At 28.2% G+C, this 23,234-nt stretch overlaps 1 protein-coding gene across 1 annotated transcript in view; it reads left to right on the forward strand.

Annotated features, from left to right (window-relative positions):
- Positions 1 to 23,234, forward strand: part of LOC107437680 (uncharacterized) — a 626,528-nt gene that overhangs the window by 109,632 nt on the left and 493,662 nt on the right. The window contains exon 3 of the mRNA XM_087151873.1: positions 8,637 to 8,738. Within this exon, the coding sequence (XP_087007999.1) occupies positions 8,637 to 8,738 (102 nt within the window). The remainder of the gene's footprint in view (positions 1 to 8,636; positions 8,739 to 23,234) is intronic.

Genomic DNA, 23,234 nt, shown 5'->3' on the forward strand with positions numbered 1-23,234 from the left:
GCAAGTTAACCCTTTAGCATTTATTAAAGAAATTTTCGAAAAAATATCTTCATCGTTTTTTAATTGTCACGGAATTTCCACCAAGTCAAAATGTATTCGTAACATTTTGTTTTAAACTAAAGTTGAAAATGTAAAACAAAGCAAGACGGTGAAATCGGGAATTGTTAGAGTTGTTTCTAAATGTTAAAGGGGATTTATATAATGCTTGATGGTGCAAATTACGCATTTAGCATTTTTAAAGATATTTTTTGCATCTTTTTATCTATTGCATCGTTTTTCAGTTTTCTTAGAAACGAGGTGACTTTCCTCAAACCAAGATGTATTAGTAACATTTTATTGACTAGGGTTGAAAGTGAAAAAAAAAGAAGGAAAAAGAAATCAAGAATAGTTGCAGTTACTTTAAATGTTGGAGAAGTGTTAGATATTACTAGGTGTTGCATGTTAACCATTTAGCATTTTTAAAAAAAAATACTTTTAGCAAAATGCTTGTATGATTTTCCAGTTTTCACGGACTACAAATTAAACTGTATTAAAAGCATTTTGTTATAATCTATAGCTGAAAAGGAAAAACAAAGGAAAGAGAAATTGGAAATTGTAAGAACTGTTTCAAATGTTATGAAAGATTTAAATGTTATTATAGGGTGCAAGTTATTCATTTGTCATATTTTTAAGAAGTATTTAGTAAAATGCTTGTATCTGTTTTAAAATTAATGGAAATTTTTTTCCCCTAAAAATAAATATTGGCAATTTTTTGGGTACTTTTTCAGTTTAGTATTAATACACAAAAGATTACAGAAAAAAAATATGCAACTAGAGCAAATGTTAAATGTTTCAAAAAAGTAAGGCATTTTTAATATATAATTTTAGAATTAAAAAAAGCCTAACAATTAGTCACAATGAGTTGCGATTTCATATTTCAGCAAGAGAAAAGATTTATGAAAGCACGGCGAATTATTACAACCAGTTTGATTGTCACATGAAACTATGGAAATTTGAAAGATGATTATTAGAAAAAAAATTAAGTTTAACTAGTTTAGATGTTCTTAATACTTTCTTCCTCAATAGGGAATCATCAAATTTTTAATTGAGTCTTTGTTTCAATAGTAGATACTATCTTATGACCCCTGTGATTAATTTTTTACAAATTGTTTTTTTAGAAAAATTTCTATACATAAGTAGAAAGGGTGGTAATGAGAGATTAATCTATAGTTAAATGCCTAAAAATAATTTTTAAACAGAGGTTATGAAACACTCAAAAGACATTCTAAAATATTGCTTTATGCACCGTGAAAATATTCTGTAAGAGTAAGAAGAGAAAAATTAAAATCTCAATTAAGTTACGCAAATTCTTGTTAAAACATATATTAACGAGATTCTTGTTTTCCCTGCTCAGTAAGAAATTTCTGTAACAAGAGCAAAAAATAAGAATTTCTGTTGAAATAAATTCTTATATAAATTAGTCAGGGTGGCCATCCACCTGGGAAACCTGGAATTATCAGGGAATTTCCTTTATACTGGAAAAAACCTGGAAAAATCAGGGAAATTTGGATAAAAACCTGGAGAAATCAGGGAATTTTAAAGAAAAGCTGGAATTTTTTTAAATTTCATTAATTTAAATTATTTACTAATTTTCTGAATTTAAATTATTTCATCCATTATACCTACTTTTTTTAGACGGAAATGTATCTCCAAGCAGTTGAAATATCATCAACTTAGCAATACTTTGCTTGCATCAAAATTTGCTCCATTACAGCTCTGTTAAACTAAAATGCCACATAAAATTCTCCCACTGTTGCTAAACGAATGTGGATACCTTTGACCGCTATGGACTGTGCAATTTAGGAAAGATTGTGGTGGAGGTGGAAGAAGGGATTAGGATATTAGCTTCTGTTCTTAAATTCTGTCCTTGGGCTGAATCCATTTATGGCTTAAGTTTGTTCCAATGATTTCGTCTTAATTTTTTTCCATTTTGACAAAATGTTTTTGTATTTTTAATTTTATAAAATTCTCCAAAAATTAGTTGGTTATAATTTAATAATAATAATAGATTTTATATTGCACTATTTTTCTGAAAGCTTTTGTATTCCCATGAAAGGAAATCTGTGAATTATTTTTCTCAGCAAACCAACCAATCACACATTTTTTTTTACAATCGCTAACGGCAATGTTTATCGACAAATTGTTAAAATTGTTGCATTAATGCTAATTTTGTTCTATTTCATTTTAACCTTTTATAACATATTTTAATTTTAAAAGAAGGTTTTTTATAAGAACTAACTAATATTTAATTTTACTCTTTTGTTGGTCAATATATGATTTTTGATTCAAAATTTTGTACCAAAACATTAAAAAATGAATGAAAAATCTTGCCAAATTGTCAAAATAAATTATTTTTTTCAAGATATGTTAAAAAAATAACATTTTGAATAAAATATTTTATAATATAGACACTTTTCTTGCCTACACTTTATTAGAATAAAGAAACTGAAACCTGGAAATTTTAAGATTTTTATCTGGAAAACCTGGAAAAATCTGGGAAATTTGAAATCTGATTTGAGTGGCCACCCTGAATCAAAGTTTCCCGTAAAGAGACTTACGGAAAATAATGGTTTCTTCTAGTGCAATTCTTAAAAGTGACTTCATATATTTCAAAATATTTTTATTTATTTCAAGGGGAGGTATAATCACCCATTCGGCATGGAGGGTAAATCTTCAGTGCAAAAAAGTTCGGTTCTAATCGATTTGCACTTACTTGAATTGTGTCATGGCTGTTTCCAATACCACTTTAATGGTTTAGTCTCCTATGGTGTCTGAGAGTCGGGAAGAGTTTTATTTACTTTATTTTTGCAAACTTACTGAGCTTCCTGTAAATATTTTTCTGTATTTTTAAAGATAATTTCCAATTTTAATTCTCTGAAACTTTTTACGAAAGTTCTGATTAATGATTTCTAGTAGATTTTTTCAATGTGTTCATTTCTTTAACGTGATTATTTATTTCATTAGTAAATAACCATCAAGCTAAGGATCGCTTTATCTATGACGAAAAGTATCAGCGCTCAGAGAGCCGGTTCTTTTTACCACAAAAATCCATTTTTACCGGAACTTACTACGAAACACAAAATCTGATATGCCGTAATTGTTTCAGTAATACTTACCGTAAAATCACTGAATCACTCTAATTAAATAAATACTATTATAAAAATAATGGTATAATATTTTACGGTAAAAATGGATTTAATAGTAAATTAAGTTTTACGGATGATGCCCCGAAGTTCAGGTACTAAATACCGGAATTTGATCCGGAATTTTTTACAGTGTGCTGAAGCTTAATGTAAAAGCCTGGATGTAATTTACAGAGTTTCACTTATTTTATTTCTGTAAAATTACTGAGTTCCATGAGAGTTTAACCCCTTAACTATCGGTTAATTTTCAAGAAAACGGTCATAAAAGTGCCTATTTTGCCAAATACACGCATTTGATTACTGCTGACATCTAGTTTAATATAAACTAACAATCTACAATTACCCTAAAAATATCCTGGTACTGCCATCTGGCGTGTAAAATGAGAAATAAAATGTTTTTCGGGCAAAAGAAATGAATTACTTTTATTCTTATTGGCTCGTTACTACTGAAATGGGAGCGAGAAATAGAGGGCGAAACCTCACCCCGTCATTTTCATGGGAGCGAGAAGGAAGGGGTTAAGAAACATTCAGTTCGAAGCGTCTTACTCTCTGTAATTTCACACAAGCGAAATATGCTTTTTTTCGAAAATGTGCTTTTTTTCGAACATATTTTTGCAGTGTATTTAATTCATCATTATTTTTTGAAAGAGTATATGAAAGGGTTCGCACAGTTAGACACGCACTGTATGGTAATTCAATTTGCAAACGTGTAAAATAAAAGTACCCAAACTAAATTTAATATAAACTGTAACTAAAATTGAATAAAATTATATACATACGTTTTCTTAGCGTCTAAAATATTATTGCTTTCGGACAGTTTTCAATATTTGCGTATAGAATAAAATATCCTGCTTTTTAAAAGCTCTGCAAAAGTTATTTTTATTCTCTTACAATTTTCTCATAGCTTGCGTTAAATAAATACCCCAAAAAAGTGTTTACAGAGCATAAAAACTAACAAGTGAGGTTTAATTTCTGATTTTAATTTAATTACTCCACCTTTGTGTCAAGAAACAATCTAAACAGTAAGACAGCTTAATCACAACATTGAAATTTATACAAAGGATTTAATAAAAAAATGTCAGTTTAAGAAAAACTAAAAATTCAAATTCCTCCATTAAAATCACACAACCATTCTTTTTTTTTCCTTTTCTAACCGCTTAGTTTTCTTTTACTGGAAACAACGCCAATGTTTTCGCCAAAAAATATGAAGAATAAAAAAACAACAGCGCCCGAAGTCAATTTCAACTCGAATACTTTGAAAGAATAAATATATACATATCTAGTGTTTATATAGACTGAAGGTTTTCGTTTTGGATTTAGGCGTTGGAGAAACGCTCTTTTTGGACTGTTAATCTTTTTTCAAAAATAACACTTGACTTTGTTTTCTCTAAACTTTTTTTTTGTAGTTTGAGTAATAGAAGGTTATCTTTTTATTATGTAAAATAAGTGCTTTCTTCCGTGATAGCGCAGAAATTAATGTTTTTGTTTTAAAACTAGGGTAGATACTTGATTTTATAGCTCCGAACATTTGATTTTTTTTTCTTTTTTTCTTATATAGAAAAACCTTTCGTGCTTCAGGAGTGTTATTCCTCGCTTTAGAAATTTCTGTTACATTTTTTCTAAAGTTTACGCGTATGGAATAATTTCTTGCACCCCATGGTCTGCTTTTTTATGATTCTGTTTTCCTTTGGGATATATTCACTTTTTTAGGATAAAAAGTTGAAGAAAAAATTAATAAAGTGTTACAGTTTTAGGTTTAATGCTTAGATGCATAATTTAATAATAAAATTAATCTAGATGATTTATTATTATTTATTTTTTGAGTGTGTGTTTAATCTACAAAGCTTCTAGAACACAACATTGTTTCGAATAAATTTTTGAACTCTTTTTTTCATGTTGTTTAAATGTATTTTTTTAATAAATCGTTACTACCAATATTAATATAATCTATTCAGTTTCTAGAATGCAGCATTTATTGATAAAAGGTTTTTATTTAAATTTAAGTTCAAATGAATTTTTTAAATAAATCATTACTTATACAATCTATAAAGTTTCCAGAATATAACATTTGTTGACAAAATATTCTTCGTATAAAGAAATTTTGAATACATTTTTTAACAAAACATTACTTACAATGATTGTTCACTCAATAAAGTTTCTAGAATTCAGCATTTATTGACAAAATGTTTTTCATATAAGGAATATGTTTCGAATATATTTTTGAACACTTTGTTTGTTTGAATACCTTTTTTTTTAATAAATCATTTCTTACAGTATGTGTTTAATCAATAAAGTTTCTAAACTACAACATCTGTTGACAAAATATTTTTCTTATAAAGAAAGTTTGAATACATTTTTTTAACAAAACATTACTTACAATATTTGTTCACTCTATAAAGTTTCTAGAATTTCACATTTATTGGCAAAATGTTTTTCATATAAAGGAATATGTTTCAAATACACTTTTGAACACTTTTTTTTGTTTAAATACATTTTTCTAATAAATCTTTACAACCAATATTAATTTAATCTATACAGTTTCTAGAATGCAACATTTCTTGATAAAAGGTTTATATTTAAAGTCAAGTTCGAGTGAATTTTTTAATAAATCATTACTTGCAGTATGTGTTTAATCCATAAAGTTTTTAGAATACAAAATTTGTTGGTAAAATATTTTTCTTATAAAGAAAGTTTGAATAAATTTTTTTAACAAAACATTACTTACAATATTTGTTTACTCCATAAAATTTCTAGAATGCAACATTTATTGGCAAAATGTTTATCATATAAGGAATACGTTTCAAATACATTTTTGAATATTTTTTTGTTTGAATACATTTTTTAAATTAATCATTACTACCAATATTAATTTAATCTATAAAGTTTCTAGAATATCGCATTTATTGATGAAAAGTTTCTATTTAAAGTCAAGTTCAAACAAATTTTTGCAATAAACAATTGCTTACTGTTTTTGTTTTATCTATAAAGTTTCTTGAAACCAACGAAGAAATGAAGATCAAGTCTTCTGTACCTTACTTTCTAATAAAGATTACTATTAGTTTTGTAGAAAAACATTCTTGATGCGCTGCTTTAAAAAAAATATACTTAGCACTAAGTACTATACATATTTCACCTTTTAATAATTTACATGATAAAGTTTCGTTATTTAAAAATATATAGTAAACTAATAATAAACTGTACATATTTTCTACTTTGCAACAGCAAAACTGTAAATTTGAAATTTTACTCTCATTTTGTTTTTTAAAAAAGCACTCAAATTTGGTATATAACAAATCAAATTTATTTCAAATCAAATTTGGAAAAAATTTCCACTTTTACGCAAAACACAGTATAAAATCATGCATATCTACATTATAAATGCCTTATGTAAACAATAAATTTTATTTTATTAAAAATGATAATTATAATTACCGAGATTTTTTAATGCCTACAAGGAAGGTTATATTTCTACTTTTGCTACGCCTCTGCTGTGAGTAACATCAAAACCAACCACTTACATCTAGACAGCTCAAGAAAACCATACCTAAATCATCAGCTTCCAGTTCTATTCCAGCCCCATAGCCTTAAGATTAAAATCAAAACCAATCACTTGCAGTCAGACAATTCAAGAAAACCATATCCAAGAAACAAATAAGATATCAAACAACCTGGAACTGTTCCAAACTTATTTCTATTATTCCAAGTTCCAAAAGCTTCCAAATGCAACAAACCAGCAACGCCCATCCCTTAATTTGATCTCTGAGACTTTGGAAATAACAGCGGAGATGTTTTATATGTGTATCAATTCCTTTTTTATAGTTTTGAATTTTCTTGATACATAATGTGGGTTGGTTGGCAGATGAATGAATCTAGTCACTATTCTGGACGTAGATCAATTAGTGCATGAAAGGTTTAGACATTCCAGAACTTTTTTTGTAGTTTATCTAAACTTAGTGTTGTTTTGTTTAGAGACATGTGATATGCGGATCTAAAAAAATCGAATTTTATGATTTGAGGGAGTTTTCAGATGCATAGATGAAAATTACACTCCCGATTTTCTTTTTTTTTGGAACTGTAAGGAGCTGTTCTCAGAGAAAAAAACTATAGCTGAAATTAACGTAATATAGAAATTTTTACAGCGTTTCTGGCTCTATGGGAACATAAAAAAAGTAGGTAGCGGTTTTGGCAAAATTGAAAAGGAAATATAGTTCGATAATGTATGGTAAAATTTGGTAAATGTAATAAAATGTGGTACTTCCAGCATGATACCCTAGAGCATGGCATAAATCTATTTATTCGGTTAAATTTAATTTTCAGTTTTGTATTTTTTACTAAATGTGTGTAAATAAGAACTATCCTTTTGAAACCGTTACCATGAGAACGGAAAAATTACCATATGAATGATTTAAATATTGTATATCTTGGTTATATTAACCAGAATTATGTTTTTACCTGTAATGGCCTTACCATACTATACAGTAATGTTATTAGAATTATTTTCTTTATGTAAGATATAGCTTTTCTGAATTCCTTTGATCTTTTTTGGTGCACTCACGACAAGCATGTATGAAATTGGAAATGATAACATGCAGGAAATTCATATAGCAGAACTATATAAAGCTGACCCAAACGTAAAGAGATAAAAACGGTCTGAAAACGATTCCGAATTCTGTTAAAGGTTTCAAACTTTCAAGTGTGTTCGAACTGAAATGTTATCTTGTATGAAAGTGAAGTACATGAATCCGTTAACATCATTATTAAATATTCCAAAACACACATTGTCCTATATTAGATAAATTTACTTTTCAGTTTTATAATTATTAAGTATGTGTGGTAATAAGAACTACAACTTTAAAAACCAGAACTTCTGTTTAACCGTTACTGTCCGATTCACCGTTACTGTACGAATAGAAAAAATGCTAAATGTATGGTTAATAAAAGCCATATAATTTGGTTTCAATTTTAGAATTGTGTTTTAACCAGATATGTCATTACCATACCACATGGTAATTTTACCAGAGATTTATTATATTACGCATAGAATTTTTTATATTATATTTTAAAATATTGCATCATTATTTATGAGGGACTAGCTCATAAAATTTACTTCATTTAGAGTATTTAAAATTCACTTGATTTGACTGATTTACTCGATTTAAAGTATTTTATTATATTAATCAGCAAAAACAAATGTTTACTATGTACGAAAAACGCAATCGATTATTCCTTAAAATGCTGTTTATCAGTAACGAAAACATTAAAAAATGGTTATGGCTCAGATTTCTTTTGCAGAAATGATAAAAAGAAAAATATTTAGACCTGAATTAAATAACTCTCAGAACTCTCATATCTGTGTGTATGTGTATAGGGTTAAGTAATATTAATTTATTGCATTTGTTTCATTTACGCATATAAAAGAATTTATGTTGCAAAAAACTTTACATTTCTTCTTAGATTAGAGCTTTGTATATGGCATAGCTCTCAAAAGTGTTGGTGTGTTCCTCTGAAGACAAACAACGAAATTCTAAGTTTTTTGGAAACTCCATATTGTGTGAAGTAAGCTATTTTCAAACTTTAACATTTTTATTTTCATTTCTGAAATTTTTTAAAGTATTTAGTTTCACGTGTAAGCATTAATATTTATTGAATTATATGCATGTTTTTTTAATGTAGTTAACTTCAACCCCAGTTAACTTTTTCGTTAATAAAACACTCAATCTGTAAAATTAATTATCAATTAAATCTATCGTTTTCCTTAATGGTTAATTATTTGGTAACGAAAATTTTTTTAGTGAGTAGAATTATATAAAGTTTTTATTATATATTATAGAAAATAACGAGGGTGTAATCACTGGACTGATATTATAAATAAAGTATTTTAATAACTAACGGGCATAGGTAAGTTAAGTCAAAATCTTGTTAATACATATTGAAAAATATATTATTGCAAATTACGTGTCTCAAACATATATAAAATCTAATTATGGAAAAATATACCTAAATATCTTAATTATTTTGCAAAATGTGAGAGTGGAATTATAAAAAAATATTATTTTCCATCCCTAATTGACATTCTCGTTAATAATGCAATCAATTTCTAAAATTAATTATACATTCAATCTATTGTATGACCATTAATTATTTATTAAAGATAAATATTTCAGTGAATCGAATTAAAGTTCTTATTAAATATTAAGTAAATTAACATAATCACTAGACTGAGTAAAAATGGAATTAATTTTTTTTTTTCTAAAATACTTTTATGCACCGTAACACAAACAAAAACAATTGCTAAAATAAAATTAAAAGTAATATATCGTTAATTGTCTTTATAACTTTGGGAAACAGCAGAACCCATCGGATAATAATTACAAACCCTTATAACTTTTTTCGTTCATAAGGTATCCGTTATTAACTGGAATATTATTAATGACAGTGGCATTAAATACCACTTACCTTTTTACTTTCGTTATTAGATATTTCCTTTTCGTGGAAATCAGTTTATTAGATTAGAGTTTATTAATTAAATATAAATAAGTTTTGGAATAAAAGTACTACATATGTCAATACTTTATTTAATATTACGAATAAAATAAACGAGTATAAAGTTATTTACTTAAATTAAAAAAAATATTTGTTTAAATGTGTATAAAAACTAAGATATTGCCAAGTGACCGACTATTTGCTGAAATCTAAATAAAGTGATACATACTTAAATATCTTAATTATTTTGGAGAAGAAAATAGCGCAATTATAAGCGGTTACAATCCTCGATTAACTTTCTTATTAATAAGACTTCCGTTATTCTATAGAATATTTTAACAATGATAATAATAGTTTCTTAGTAAATTTCAACTTCCAATATGTAATTCGTTTTCTTCTCTGGGAAATTAAGTACTTATTAAATAAAAATATTTGTATATTTATTAAGCATGAATATTTAATGTGCGAGTGTATAATGTTTACAGTATTGAATGCTCTAGTTAATAGTCGTACATTAATCCTTTGATAAGTATTAACAATTAGATTAACAATTTTAGAGTTTTTGATAAATTAAAAATAGTTGTTATTTTTTAAAAATTGAATTAGGCTACGTAAAACAGGTCAAATATTTGCTAAAATCAAAATAAAAAAACTATATAATTTAATGTATTAATTATTCTGGAGAAGGAAAGAGCTTGCAATGATGAATAATTAATATCTTCGATTAATTTTCTCTTAATAAGATATCAGTTATTCTCTACAATATTATTAATGACTATGGTAATTGTTACCCGTTCAATTTAAACTTTTGATCTTGAATTCATCCTCTTCTCTAAGTAATTAATTACTTATTAAATAAAAGAAATATTTGTATTAGTATTAAGTTTGAATATTTTATATGAGAGTATATAGTTTTAAACTAATGACTGCTCTATTTTTAGTAGGAGTACATTAATTTGTTGTTAATTATAACAACTTAAATTAACCTTTTTAGAGTTTTTTGAATAAGTAAAAACATATATTTTTGCTTAAAAATTAAACTGAGGCTGCGTAAAAAACTTCAAATATTTGTTAAAACCAAAACAAAGAAGTATATAATTTAATGTATTAATTATTTTGTAGAAGGAAAGATCTCTCAATGATGAACGATAATTATCTTCGATTAATATCTTCGATTAATTTTCTAGTTACTATGACATCCGTTATTCTCTGTATTATTAATGACTATGGTAATTGTTACTCGTTCAATTTCAACTTTCGATCTCAAATTCACTCCCTACTCTTGGTAATTAATTACTTATTTAATAAAAATATTTGTATTATTATTAAGTTCGAATATTTTATGTATATCGTTTTAAACTGATGAATGCTCCATTTTTAGTAGGAGTATATTAATTCGTTGTTAATTATTAACACTTAAATAAACTTTTATAGAGCTTTTTGAGTAAGTAAAAACGTATATTATTGACCAAAATTAAATTAAGGCTTCGTAAAACACTTCAAATATTTGTTAAGATCAAAACAAAGAAGTATTTAATTTAATGTATTAATTATTTTGTAGAAGGAAAGATCTCTCAATGATGACCGATAATTATCTTCGATTAATATCTTCGAATAATTTTCTAGTTACCATGACATCCGTTATTCTCGATATTATTAATGACTATGGTAATTGTTACTCGTTCAATTTCAACTTTTGATCTCGAATCCATTCCCTACTCTTGGTAATTAATTACTTATTTAATGAAAATATTTGTATTATTATTAAGTTAGAATATTTTATGTGCGAGTATATCGTTTTAGACTGATGAATGATCCATTTTTAGCAGGAGTATATTAATTCGTTGTTAATTACTAACACTTAAATTAATTTTTTCAGAGTTTTTTGAATAAGTGAAAACATATATTATTATTTAAAAATTAAATTAAGGCTTCCTAAAACACTTCAAACATTTGTTAAAATCAAAACAAAGAAGTATATAATTTAATGTATTAATTATTTTGTAGAAGGAAAGATCTCTCAATGATGAACGATAAATATCTTCGATTAATATGTTCGATTAATATCTTCGATTAATTTCTAGTTACTATGACATCCCTTATTCTCTATATTATTAATGACTATGGTAATTGTTACTCATTCAATTTCAACTTTCGATCTCGAATTAATTCCCTACTCTTGGTGATTAATTACTTACTTAATAAGAATATTTGTATTATTATTAAGTTTGAATTATATCGTTTGAGACTGATGAATGCTCTATTTTTAGCAGGAGTATATTAATTCGTTGTTAATTATTAACACTTAATTAACTTTTTTAGAGTTTTTTGAATGAGTAAAAACATACATTATTGTTTAAAAATTAAACTAAGGCTTCGTTAAACAATTCAAATATTTGTTAAAATCGAAATAAAGTTATATATACTTTAATATCTTAATTATTTTGCAGAAGGAAAGAGCGCAATGATGAACGATTACCCTCCCCGATTAACTTTCTCATTAATAAGACATCCGTTATTCTCTAGAATATTATTAATGACTATGGTATTAATTACCCGGCCCATTTCAACTCTCGTTATCGAATTCATTCTCTTTCATGATTAATTCTTTATTAAATATGAGTATTTCCAAGTTTCCCTTATGAGAAGAGAGAGATGAGTTGAGTTGCAAATGTCCGTGAGTTGCTTGCTGAAGTGCAAATGGCGTTAAATTACAGAACATCCATTTCGATGGTCGCCAACATTTCGATGGATGATTGGTGGCTTTTGGGTAAAGAGTGTGCTGTAATCGATTCCTGTAGACCGTGTGATACACTTTGCTTTGATTTCCTCCAGTTTTAACAGTTGGATAGTTTCGAGTTTTACAGTTTAGAATTTGCTTTAAGAAACTTATATTCTGTGCAGGAATTGTGTTTTTTCTGACATTGGTTTTTATTTTTGTATTGATGCAATTGAAGCATTTTTTTTAATATCATGTTTAACCCCTTGACGATCCGTTAATTTTCAAGAAAACTGTCATAAAAGTGCTTATTTTTTTGGATTTTGAATTTGTATTACGTATTTGTATACGGATTACTGCCGACATCTAATTTAAAATAAATAAACTATCTATAATCGCCTTAAAAATATCCTTGTACTGTCATTTGGTGTGTAAAATGAGAAATAAAATGTTTTCCGGGCAAAAGAAATGAATTAGTTTTATTCTTATTGGCGCGTTACTACTGAATACTCCAGCCCGTCAATATCACGGGAGCGAGAAATAGAGGGCGAAGCCTCACCCCGTCATTTTCACGGGAGCGAGAAGGAAGGGGTTAATGCGCTACTATTTAGTTAACTTACATCCGCAAAAAAACACATATTGAAAACAAGTAAATAGAATGCGTACCAAATTACTTCGAATAAAATTTGCATATGATTTATTACGTCTTTATAAATCTAGTTATCGTATCCCGTTTCGTTCATTATCAATGGTTCGTGAAAATCACGTAATGTAATTATTATTAAATGAAGAAGATCTAAATATCTACATTTTTTCTTCTGATCAAAATTTGTTGATTGAAATTTTTTCTCAATAGAATCACTTTGTTCGTTTTTTTTTTACTGAATAATTTTTAAATTTATGTAAATGACATTTTTTTTGACAACATACAAAAATTATTCCATGTGGCTAAGTGCTTCCAAGAAACACTTATTTTTTTTTATTTCGAATATCGGAGACTCAAAAAATATTTCTCCTTAGCGTTTATTAAGGTTACAGTTTAATAAGGATTTTAAATTATTCTTAACGTAGACGAGTGAGTAGAAAAATAATTTAAAAAAAAAAAGGTTTTTATTATACCAAATTATCACACTTGAAAATTCTTTACTTTTCTTTCTAAATTTACACAATTTAGTGAGTTACATGCACTGTAAAAAAATACCTTTTTTTTTACTGAATTTTCTGTATATTTGACGAATTAAAGATTTTTTTGTGAACAAAACGAATTTTTTCTGCATTTCATCCTATTCATAAACGAATTAAAACCATCAGTTCAAATTTTAGATTCTGTCATGCAGTTTTATTTACCGTCCGATAACTATACCTTTTTTCAAAATATTTTACTGTCATTTTTCGCACTTGCTCTTATTTCAGGGTTTTTGAACATTGCATAAATAAAACTGCTATTCGACTTTATTATCAAATTGATTCTCTACCTGATTATTATATTTAGTTAGATATAGTTTTTTGGTATGTTAAATTTTTAGAAATTTTATACGAGTGGACTATATTGTTTTAACCTTTTTTACATTTAAATATTATTCAATTAAGTCAGACTTTTAAGATTAAAAAAGTTAAAAAAAATTTTCCATGCACTTACGCTGCAGTAGCTTAAGGGACCCAGGTTCAATTCCCCGCGCAGCCTGGTATCGAATGCTGCTCTCGACTTTTACCGATTGCAATTCTGGCATAGTTATTTTTTATAGGGTTTTTCTTGTTATTAAAATAACTTTTTTTGTAATTAAAACTGACTTTGTTTGTTAAAATAACAGTGCTTATTTGCTTGAAAACAGGTGCCCACTTTTAAACAGCATTATTTTTCTGTGAAATAAGCGGTTTTATACTGTCACAGTTTTTCTCGCAAATTTTACAGATATTTTCTTACGTTGTCTCCAGTAACTTACTGCGTGCACGATCTTTAATCCTATTCGTATACTAGTTAATTCAAAAATATTAATATTTGATAAAATAATGTTTTTAACCGTATATTTACTAAAATACGCCTATTTATATGATAATATGCATGATTATGCGCATATTTATAAGTTTTAGTGGAAAATTTACTTCTTGCATGATATTTTGAATAATAGTAAATATAAATCTTTAGCATCTTCAATGATTTGAATAACAGTAAATCACCTAAAAATATTACGTTACACGTGTCTTAATTTACTTCAAACAAAAATTTTATTCCTTTTAATAACTAAATATCTAAAACTATTAGTAATGCGTGTAGGTCTATAACTATAGGTGTATTTTATTTCGCATATACTTTGAAAAACATTTTTTAATAACATTTAAATTAAAAATATACACTTTTGATGATAATAAAAATAACTGAGGTTAATATCTAGACATAAATGTGAAATCAGTTTTTCAGTTTACATCTTCTATAAAAAATTCTTTTTGTTTAAAAAAAAATCAAACTTGTGCATCATTATTTTTTAAACTTATTAAATTAATTTTCTTTAAGTTTACAAAGATTTATTTTCGACGCTCTTATCCTTATAAATCAATTTAAATTCATTTATTTGTTGAGCACGCATAAAAATTTATTAATTTATTTTTTGCGAATGTTTGGTTAATTTTTTGAATAATACGAATTTTAAATATTTGTTTTGATGTTATTTTGCAATAATCCTTTAACTAGTTTGCGTTTTACAATTCTACAATAATCAAAATACATAATTTGAGCAGTTTTATTTCTGTTTGTAGTTTGCATTGCTGTGCTCCATGCAGACACAATTTTTTACAATTTTCAATTTTATCACATTTAGCAATTTGGATACCATCTTATCTATGGTTATTTGATTGTTTTGTTTGAATATGTTAACACTCCGTCGGGCGCGTCTCGAAACTTACGGCATCGGGCGCGATGTATCTGTCAGATACATCTCTGTTTTGTGTGTTTTCTGTTAATATGTATTACTTTAAATCTCCTATTTTTACTCTTTTTAGGGCCAGGATTTTACACCCGGACCTTTTATTAGTTTTTTATGTATATTTTTAATTTTTATATATTTTTAATTTTTATATATTTTTTATATATTTTCAATAATAATTTTTATTTAATAATCACAAACGCTATTACAAAAGTTAAATGCTGTAAAAAACATTTAATTGAACATGTTAAACTGTTAAAAAAGTATAAAAAGGACAGTTATGCACAAATAATACATAATATAAAAGTGACAAATCAATTATTATAATTGAATCCGATTCTAAATTTAAGTCAAATTTTTTCTTCCGATCTGTTTTGCCCATTTAAGTATTATTGTCCTTTCCTACATAAAAATAATCATTATTAACATCATCGAGTTCTGAGTCATTATAAACACTTTCACTGCCATGACAATCAGCTTCACGTGTTTCTAAAATATCTTCTTCGTCAGCATCACTTTCATCAAATTCTTCAGCATTTAATTCCTCATTTCCATCACTAAATAGAATACTATGAACTAGCTCTAGGTCTTTCTGATTTTTCAAATCTAAAAAGCGTTTAGCACTCATCGTAGGAAAAAGATAAATCTAAAACGCTCAGGGAATCACAATACTTCCATGTAGCTTCACGAGACAAACGTTATCGGGCGCGTGTATCTAACAGATACAAAATTCCAAACAAGCTTGGAAACAGGAAATACTCCTACACCGAACTGGTCACTACTGCATTCCAAAGTAGCAGGGGGCCAGATGGACAGATACTGATAAGGTTAAGGTCGTAAGAAAATGTTTCAGGGGACAAAAGCAGAGATATTGACACGTCTGTATCTGTCAGATCAACGCGCCCGATGGAGTGTTAAAATAACAATTTATTGAATTGTTATTTAACCGTTTTTTTTCGAGAAATTTCTAACAGTGTAATTTTTAACAGTAATCTTTACTTCACTGTAATGATCTAGCGATTTTTGGCAATTTTTACTGTAAAAATTACGGTGTATCAGGAATTTGATCATGCAACTTGTTTAGGTAAAAAAGGATTTTCTGATGAAAAGTACCAGTACTCTGAGTGCCACTACGTTTTGTCGTAATTTGATCAGTAATTATTTGCTGTGAAGGTGTTACCATTTGAAAATTTTGAAATTCTGCAACTGTAAATAAATCTGTGAAAGCTGGTTAATTCTAACATTTGTCTTAGCAGCCTATATTTTATAATAATACTAATGCATAGAAATTTTGTTCTGTTCTTTCAAACAATATGTTCGCCAGGAGTTACATCTTGATAAAGTTATTTATTTACAGTGTAGGTGTGTGTTACCATTTGAAAAGTTTGAAATTCTGTAACTGTAATTGAATTCGTGAGAGCTGGTTAATTGTAACATTATTCTTGGCAACATATACTTTATAATAATAATAATATATATAATAATAATAATAATATACTTTTTAATACTTTATATAATAATACTTTATAATGATAATGATAATAATATATAAATTACCATTTGAAAAGTTTGAAATCCTGTAACTGTAAGAGCGTGATCTATGAGAGCTGGCGAATTCTAACATTATTAACATTATTCTTGGCAGCATATACTTTATAATAATACTATTTTTTATAGAAATTTCGTTCTGTTATTTCAAACAATATGCTCACCAGTAGTTATACACTGAAAAATTATTTTTTAGCCACTGCCACTCAGAACAAAAGAACTAAACAAGTATAAAACATTCTATTAGTTACATTTTTTTTTGTTGGTCTCTTTGAAAATATGTTCGCTTCTAACTAAACCAGAAGAAGTGTGAAAAAAATTTAGAGTTTTTGAAATATGTTTGCAAGTTATACTTTATATTCCACTTCACATTCTTTCCTATCCTCTTGAAACAAATAAAGAAAGCAGTGGCACGGAAGAACGAAGCACAGAGAGAGAGAATATTTTTTAAAAAAAAATATTATCAAGTAAGAGATAAAAAAAAATATAAAGAAGCAACAGAATAAAAAATACATTAGAAAAAAAAATGGAAAAATCTTCCTCATCAAAATATCATTACACTTCCCTACTTTTAAATGGAGAGAACAAAAATTGTGGAAGGAGAAATGCCAGAATTTAATGTTAAATTCAGTTCTTCAGTTTTTCGTTTTTAATATTTTGAGTTGCTAAATATTTTACGCATTAAAACGCCTAAAGGAAGTAAAGCGGTGCTAGAGAACAAGGAAAAAGTTGATGAGGATTTAAAAAAAAAAGTATTTAATGAAGAAAAGTCGGATTTTAAACTCACTTTTTAAAAGCTTGACATTAGCTTGGGATATCATGTTCATTTTCAAGAAAGTTTTAGCCATCATACTTTAAATCTAGCTTCGAGCCAATTTTAATTTTCATATTTTCATTCCAAATTTCTCGGAAAATGATGCCATCTTTTTACAAAAATGGCATATTTGGATGACATTTCTGAATCTTAGAACTTGTGTGGATGTCATTTAGAAATTCTTAAGAAAGATAGCATTAAAACTTAAAAAATGAACAAATTAGTTTTTTGCGTTGTTTAATATCGAAATTGTAAAGCATAACTAGTAAATGATTTATCTAATAAACAATTGTGTTAACAATTAAGAGACAATTGCCTCCTATTTTCTCATTTGGAAACATGTCAGAGTACTAAAAGTAAAACCTTAGAATGGATAATATAGGAGATAATTATTTTATAATTCTTAAGAACTTGTTCATTTTTAAGAAAACTTTCCCCATCTTATTCTTAATCTAGCTTCGAGTCAATTTTGATTTCCACATTTTCCCCCCACGGGTAATGGTACCATTTTTAAATAGAAATGGCATATTTGAATCATAATTTTTAATCTTAAAACATGTCTCAGTGTCACATAAAAATATCTAGGAAGAAAATACTACTACTTACAAAGCGGAAATATTTACTTTTTTAAGAGATTGATTTTCGTCTGATTTAATATCAATATCGTACAAGGAAATCAGTAAATAATTTACCTCTTGGACAGTTGGGTACTTGCAACTCGAGAAGAAGTGAAGTAATTATGCCTAATCATGTGATATAAATAAGATTTAATAGGATACCCGTAAGTGACGTCACACGAGTAGATCGAACCTGATTGGCATATGAATCGACAAAGGCAATGATATACCTACGATGACGTCACTTAGGGACATCCAATTATCTTCTCAATTAGGAGATAATTTTCTCCTAATTTTATTTTTGAAAAATTGTTTGAGTATTTATAATGGAATCAATAAAAATAGAAGAAATAATGGCTTATCAATGTTTGTTTTAGGAACTCTTAAGGTTTTATAATCAAATTTTAAAAACCTGTCTCAGCTGCTTGCGATGTTAACCGTGCAACACATACTGAATTAATGCGGGGATAAACGAAAGCCTAAAAATAAACATCGAAAATGTCTGTTAAAAACTCAGAATAAATAGTGCAACTCTGAACTAATATCATTACCTTGATCCATAAACTGGTTCACTTTTGTGGCAACCTTAATAATGCGTTAAGTTAAATCTTACTTCTGATATGTAAAAAGTTGCTTTAGTAACGAGAGTATCAATTAACAAATTTAAAGAAGATATTTTCGGATTGAAATTATTTGTGTATTGACCTCTTTTGCTTATTTCCCAGCAGAACTCATTAGACTTATACACTATAAATGCGAAGTTGATTTGTTGATTTCTTAGAGTAGTTTTGCCATCTCTAAGATGTATATTACTTGTCATACTATATTGCTAATTCCATTTAAATAAAATTTTCGTGAAATTTAAAATTGTTAGATTTAAGATTTAAATCTATTCAGAATATAATTTTAAGGAAATTTCTTTCTTTCCAAATGTTTTTTTCCAGTTTTCTTATCGAAATTTCATAGTTGTTCGAATTTCAGCTCTGAAGGGAGGGAACAATAGAGTCAGTAACCTAAAATTTTTTTTATTTTTTCCAATACACACCTGTGTTAACATTTCGTCAATTCAGGTATTTTACAGGGCAGATTTGTTGGCCACTCTCTCAAGGGCACCATATTAAGTGAACCAGCATTGCTATCACAGCAAGAACAGATAGTACAGAGAATAAAAGAACATCCATGTCTTGTCCGGGTATCGAACCCAGAACCTTTCCGATGCAAGGCTGATTCCCTTACCCCTACACAGTCCGGTCTGTACATAAGATCCCATTAAGTTACATAACATAATGGGGTGTATTTATCTGCTCTATAAAGTACGTTGGGTGCATTCAGTAGAGTTTACTTCAAGTAAAATTAGAGTGTAGAATAAGATATTTTTAATTTTTTTATTAATTTGACTATAAGACTTCATTAATGCTATGATTATAAATGGTGTTGGATAAGGATCATTCTGTTACGCGTATTTGCTTTAAATATTAAATATTTAATCCAAAGATAAAAACAAAAACGCATTAAAGTTCTAACGGAATTTCATTAGAAAAGTTGAGAGTAAAAGCATCAAAGTCTGATTGATCGCCGGACGAAAGGCTATAAATAGAAGCACTTTGAGCTTCATGAGGCAATCAAGATGGTTTTGATGATCTCAAACTTGTTTATCGCAGTAATGAATAGTTAGATTTAGATAGCGTTTACCTTTTACTCTGTCCTCTGATGTTTATTTTTTACTTCTGTTTTGAAAAGAATTTAAAAAAATATATATTAAGAGAGGTAATTGCGGAACACCATGTTTGCGTAATCCACGGAAGTTAATTAAATTATGGGATAAATGTAATAATGTTTTGGACTGAATTGTCTAGCTAGAGCTGTGGTGACTCGGGCTATAGCCACCTCCGACTAAAGCAACTTTGGTTCAGTGACGATACCAGCGACGCTTGGTCGATACGAATTCTACTCCCGCTTACAGTGCTGACGAAAATATCCTCAGTTGTATGGCAGGGATGAGATTCTTCCGCGGATTCGCGGATTTCCGCTTTTTCACAGATTTTTCCATTTTCCTCGCTAATTTCCGCTGAAATTTTTTTTTGCACAAGTTAAAATATTTTATGAGGAATTTAATTTTCCGCGGAGCAAAATTATTGAAGTCCTCATTCCTCCCTCTGAAGTTTCTTTAAAAATCTTTTCCTTGGGATAAAACTGGTTGACCTTTATACAGGGATGAGATTTTTTTCGCTTTTGTCTCTCGAATTTCAGCCTTTTTATCAAAAACTCAGATTCTCTAAAAGTTTCGTTTTTTTATTTATTTATTTATACATATCCCGTTTTTTTTAAAAAAAAGATTCAGTCGTTGAAGTTAAATTATTATATTTATTTACGATTTTCAAAGAAAAACAGAAAATTCAAACTACGTCCTAGCTGCTAACCCTTCCGCATGTTTACTTATGTTAGCTATTTTCTCCGATTTCACGCACAGAAAATAAGATTTTCCGTATTTTTTATCCGTCGGCGGGATAGCTCGTATTTTCGTAATTTAGACGTCGCTGCTTCTTGTATTCTGGAGTGAAAGCAAACAAAAAAAGCGGAAAAAAATAGAGGTGGATTTGTGGTGAAAATATTTATTTGCTCATTCAATTAATCTTGTAAATTTTTATTTATTGTGTAAACAAAAAACAATTCAAACAAGCCTTTTAGAAATCCCAAGTCCAGACTCTGCAAATATCTCGATTTTTATTCACGTGATTTTAATATCAATCATCGATTTTCGTATTTACCTGATTTAAAGGTTACGCATTGCAATTCTTATTTACGCTTTTTAAATATCGTACATTATGGCTCATATTTACGAAATTTAAAAATCTAATATCGTGTTTTGTATTTTTGCATTTTTAAAATCGCGATTTTATTATCAAACATCGATTTTCGTATTTACCTGATTTAAAAGTTGAACGTTGCGATTCTTATTCAGGCCATTTAAATATTGTACATTGCGATTCATTGTACATTGTATTATGAGATTTAAAAAACCAATATCGCGATTTGTATTTACGAGCTTTTAAAACCCTATGTAGCTACGCAAGCTTAAAATCTAATGTCGTGATTCGTTTTTGTGGTTGTAATATCGCGCGATTTTAAAATTATGCATCTTGATCTAAAAATTACGCATCATGATTTGTATCATGATGCAGGAGTTCGCTTGTCTTATGGGTTGAGTTCAGAGTTACAAAGTGACAGTGTTGAACATTGATAGGACGTTTAACGTCGGTTAAAGAATGAAATAAAATTGCCAATTTATTCTGTTGAATGCTGGACAAATCTATATATTACAAGAGTACCTGTTTTTTGACATTAGTTTCCATAGTGTTCTGCATAATATGGATATATTCAGCTAAATAATGTTATTATATGAAAGTTTATAGCTACACTGTAAAAAATTCCGGATTAAATTACGGTATAGTAAAATCCATTTTTACAGGAACATGCTTCTGAGTAAAAAATCTGATATACCGTAATTTTTACAGCAATAATAACATCACTGAATCACTTCAGTTAAAATAAATATTACTGTAAAAATAATACGTAATTTTTACAGTAATAATAAAATCACTGAATCACTCGAATTAAAATAAATATTACTGTAAAAATTTCGGTACAATATTTCACCGTAAAAATGGATTTTACTGATGATGCACCCATATTTCCGATACTTCATACTATAATTTTATCCAGAATATTTTAAAAAGTATTTAAAGCACCGTGACAATTCGTATGACCTAAAAATGAAACTTTTCAATATTGATATGCTCCCTCTCTGGCCATAAAACAGCATCTGCTCAAGATGCGGAGGAAAGATCTGTTGAGTTGACGTGTGGGGATCGAAAGGAGGAAGAAAACGATGAAAACGCATCGTCGGACGGGTGGACAGTGAACGATGCCGTGACACATCCCTTCCCTCTGCGCTTATTAATTGCTAATAAGAATTGGCTGGTCACTTTTACTGGCCAAAGTAATTGGTGTCATAAAATGCGACACTCAGTCTTGGATGTTAGAGTAAAGCGTTGTCGCTTTTTTTTTGTTTTGACCCCTCATATCAGTTTACTTTGATCGTTTTTCAGAGGGTGTTCCCAACATCTTCTTTGGGAATGAAAGCTATGAATTGGAGATGTCACTGAAATTGTCAGGATAGTTTCTAAAAGTTGGCATCATTTTTCTCCTTTGTTGTAAAGGGGATTCATTTAATGAAAAACTAAAGTATTTTCTCTTCCTTTTTTGTTAAAAAAAATATCCAATTTTTTTTAAAAATCAAATTCTTCTAAAAGTAAAACAAACTACATCAATTATAGTCCTTATAGGTATGAAATTTAAGAATTTCAACTGTGAACTTTATTTCTTTGCTCTTTCCCGAATTTCATTTCTTTGTAATTGGCGCAGTGGTTAAACTCACGAAGCTGTCATTGTGGTGGTCTAGGACTCGATCCTTAGTGTCAGCTTGAAACCCACCCCGTTTACGATCGATTGGGACCAGCTTGTTTGGGAAATAAAGGTGGTCTGTGCGTAATGTTGACTAGATTACCACAATCATGCCGTTGGTCTCAAAATTGTGGAGGAGCCTCATCTGAAGAATATTTAGGGGAAGAAGTCTAGCTTCAATAAACGTAATGTAAACCGGTCCTTGAAGAGTAAGCATGGTATTTGAGTATCTGCCAAGAAAAAAAAGGAAATATAGGAGCACTGCAGCAGTGGTTTGTCTTATAACTGGTTTACACAAACCTCTCTCCCAGCCACTTCTAAGATTAGAACGGAGAAGGAATGCTTTCTCTTTTTATTTAGGGTTGATTTGCTGATGCAGTTTTGCATGATTTATTAACAGTACCGTACTATTTATTAAGATATTTCTTTGAGAATTCATTTATATCGTCTATGTTTATTATATTTGCCAGCAGCTGGTGCATTTTG

The sequence above is a fragment of the Parasteatoda tepidariorum genome, chromosome 9 (genome assembly GCF_982258835.1).
Source record: "Parasteatoda tepidariorum strain Cologne lab strain chromosome 9, Ptep-v5.0, whole genome shotgun sequence".
NCBI classification, from domain to species: Eukaryota; Metazoa; Arthropoda; class Arachnida; order Araneae; family Theridiidae; genus Parasteatoda; species Parasteatoda tepidariorum.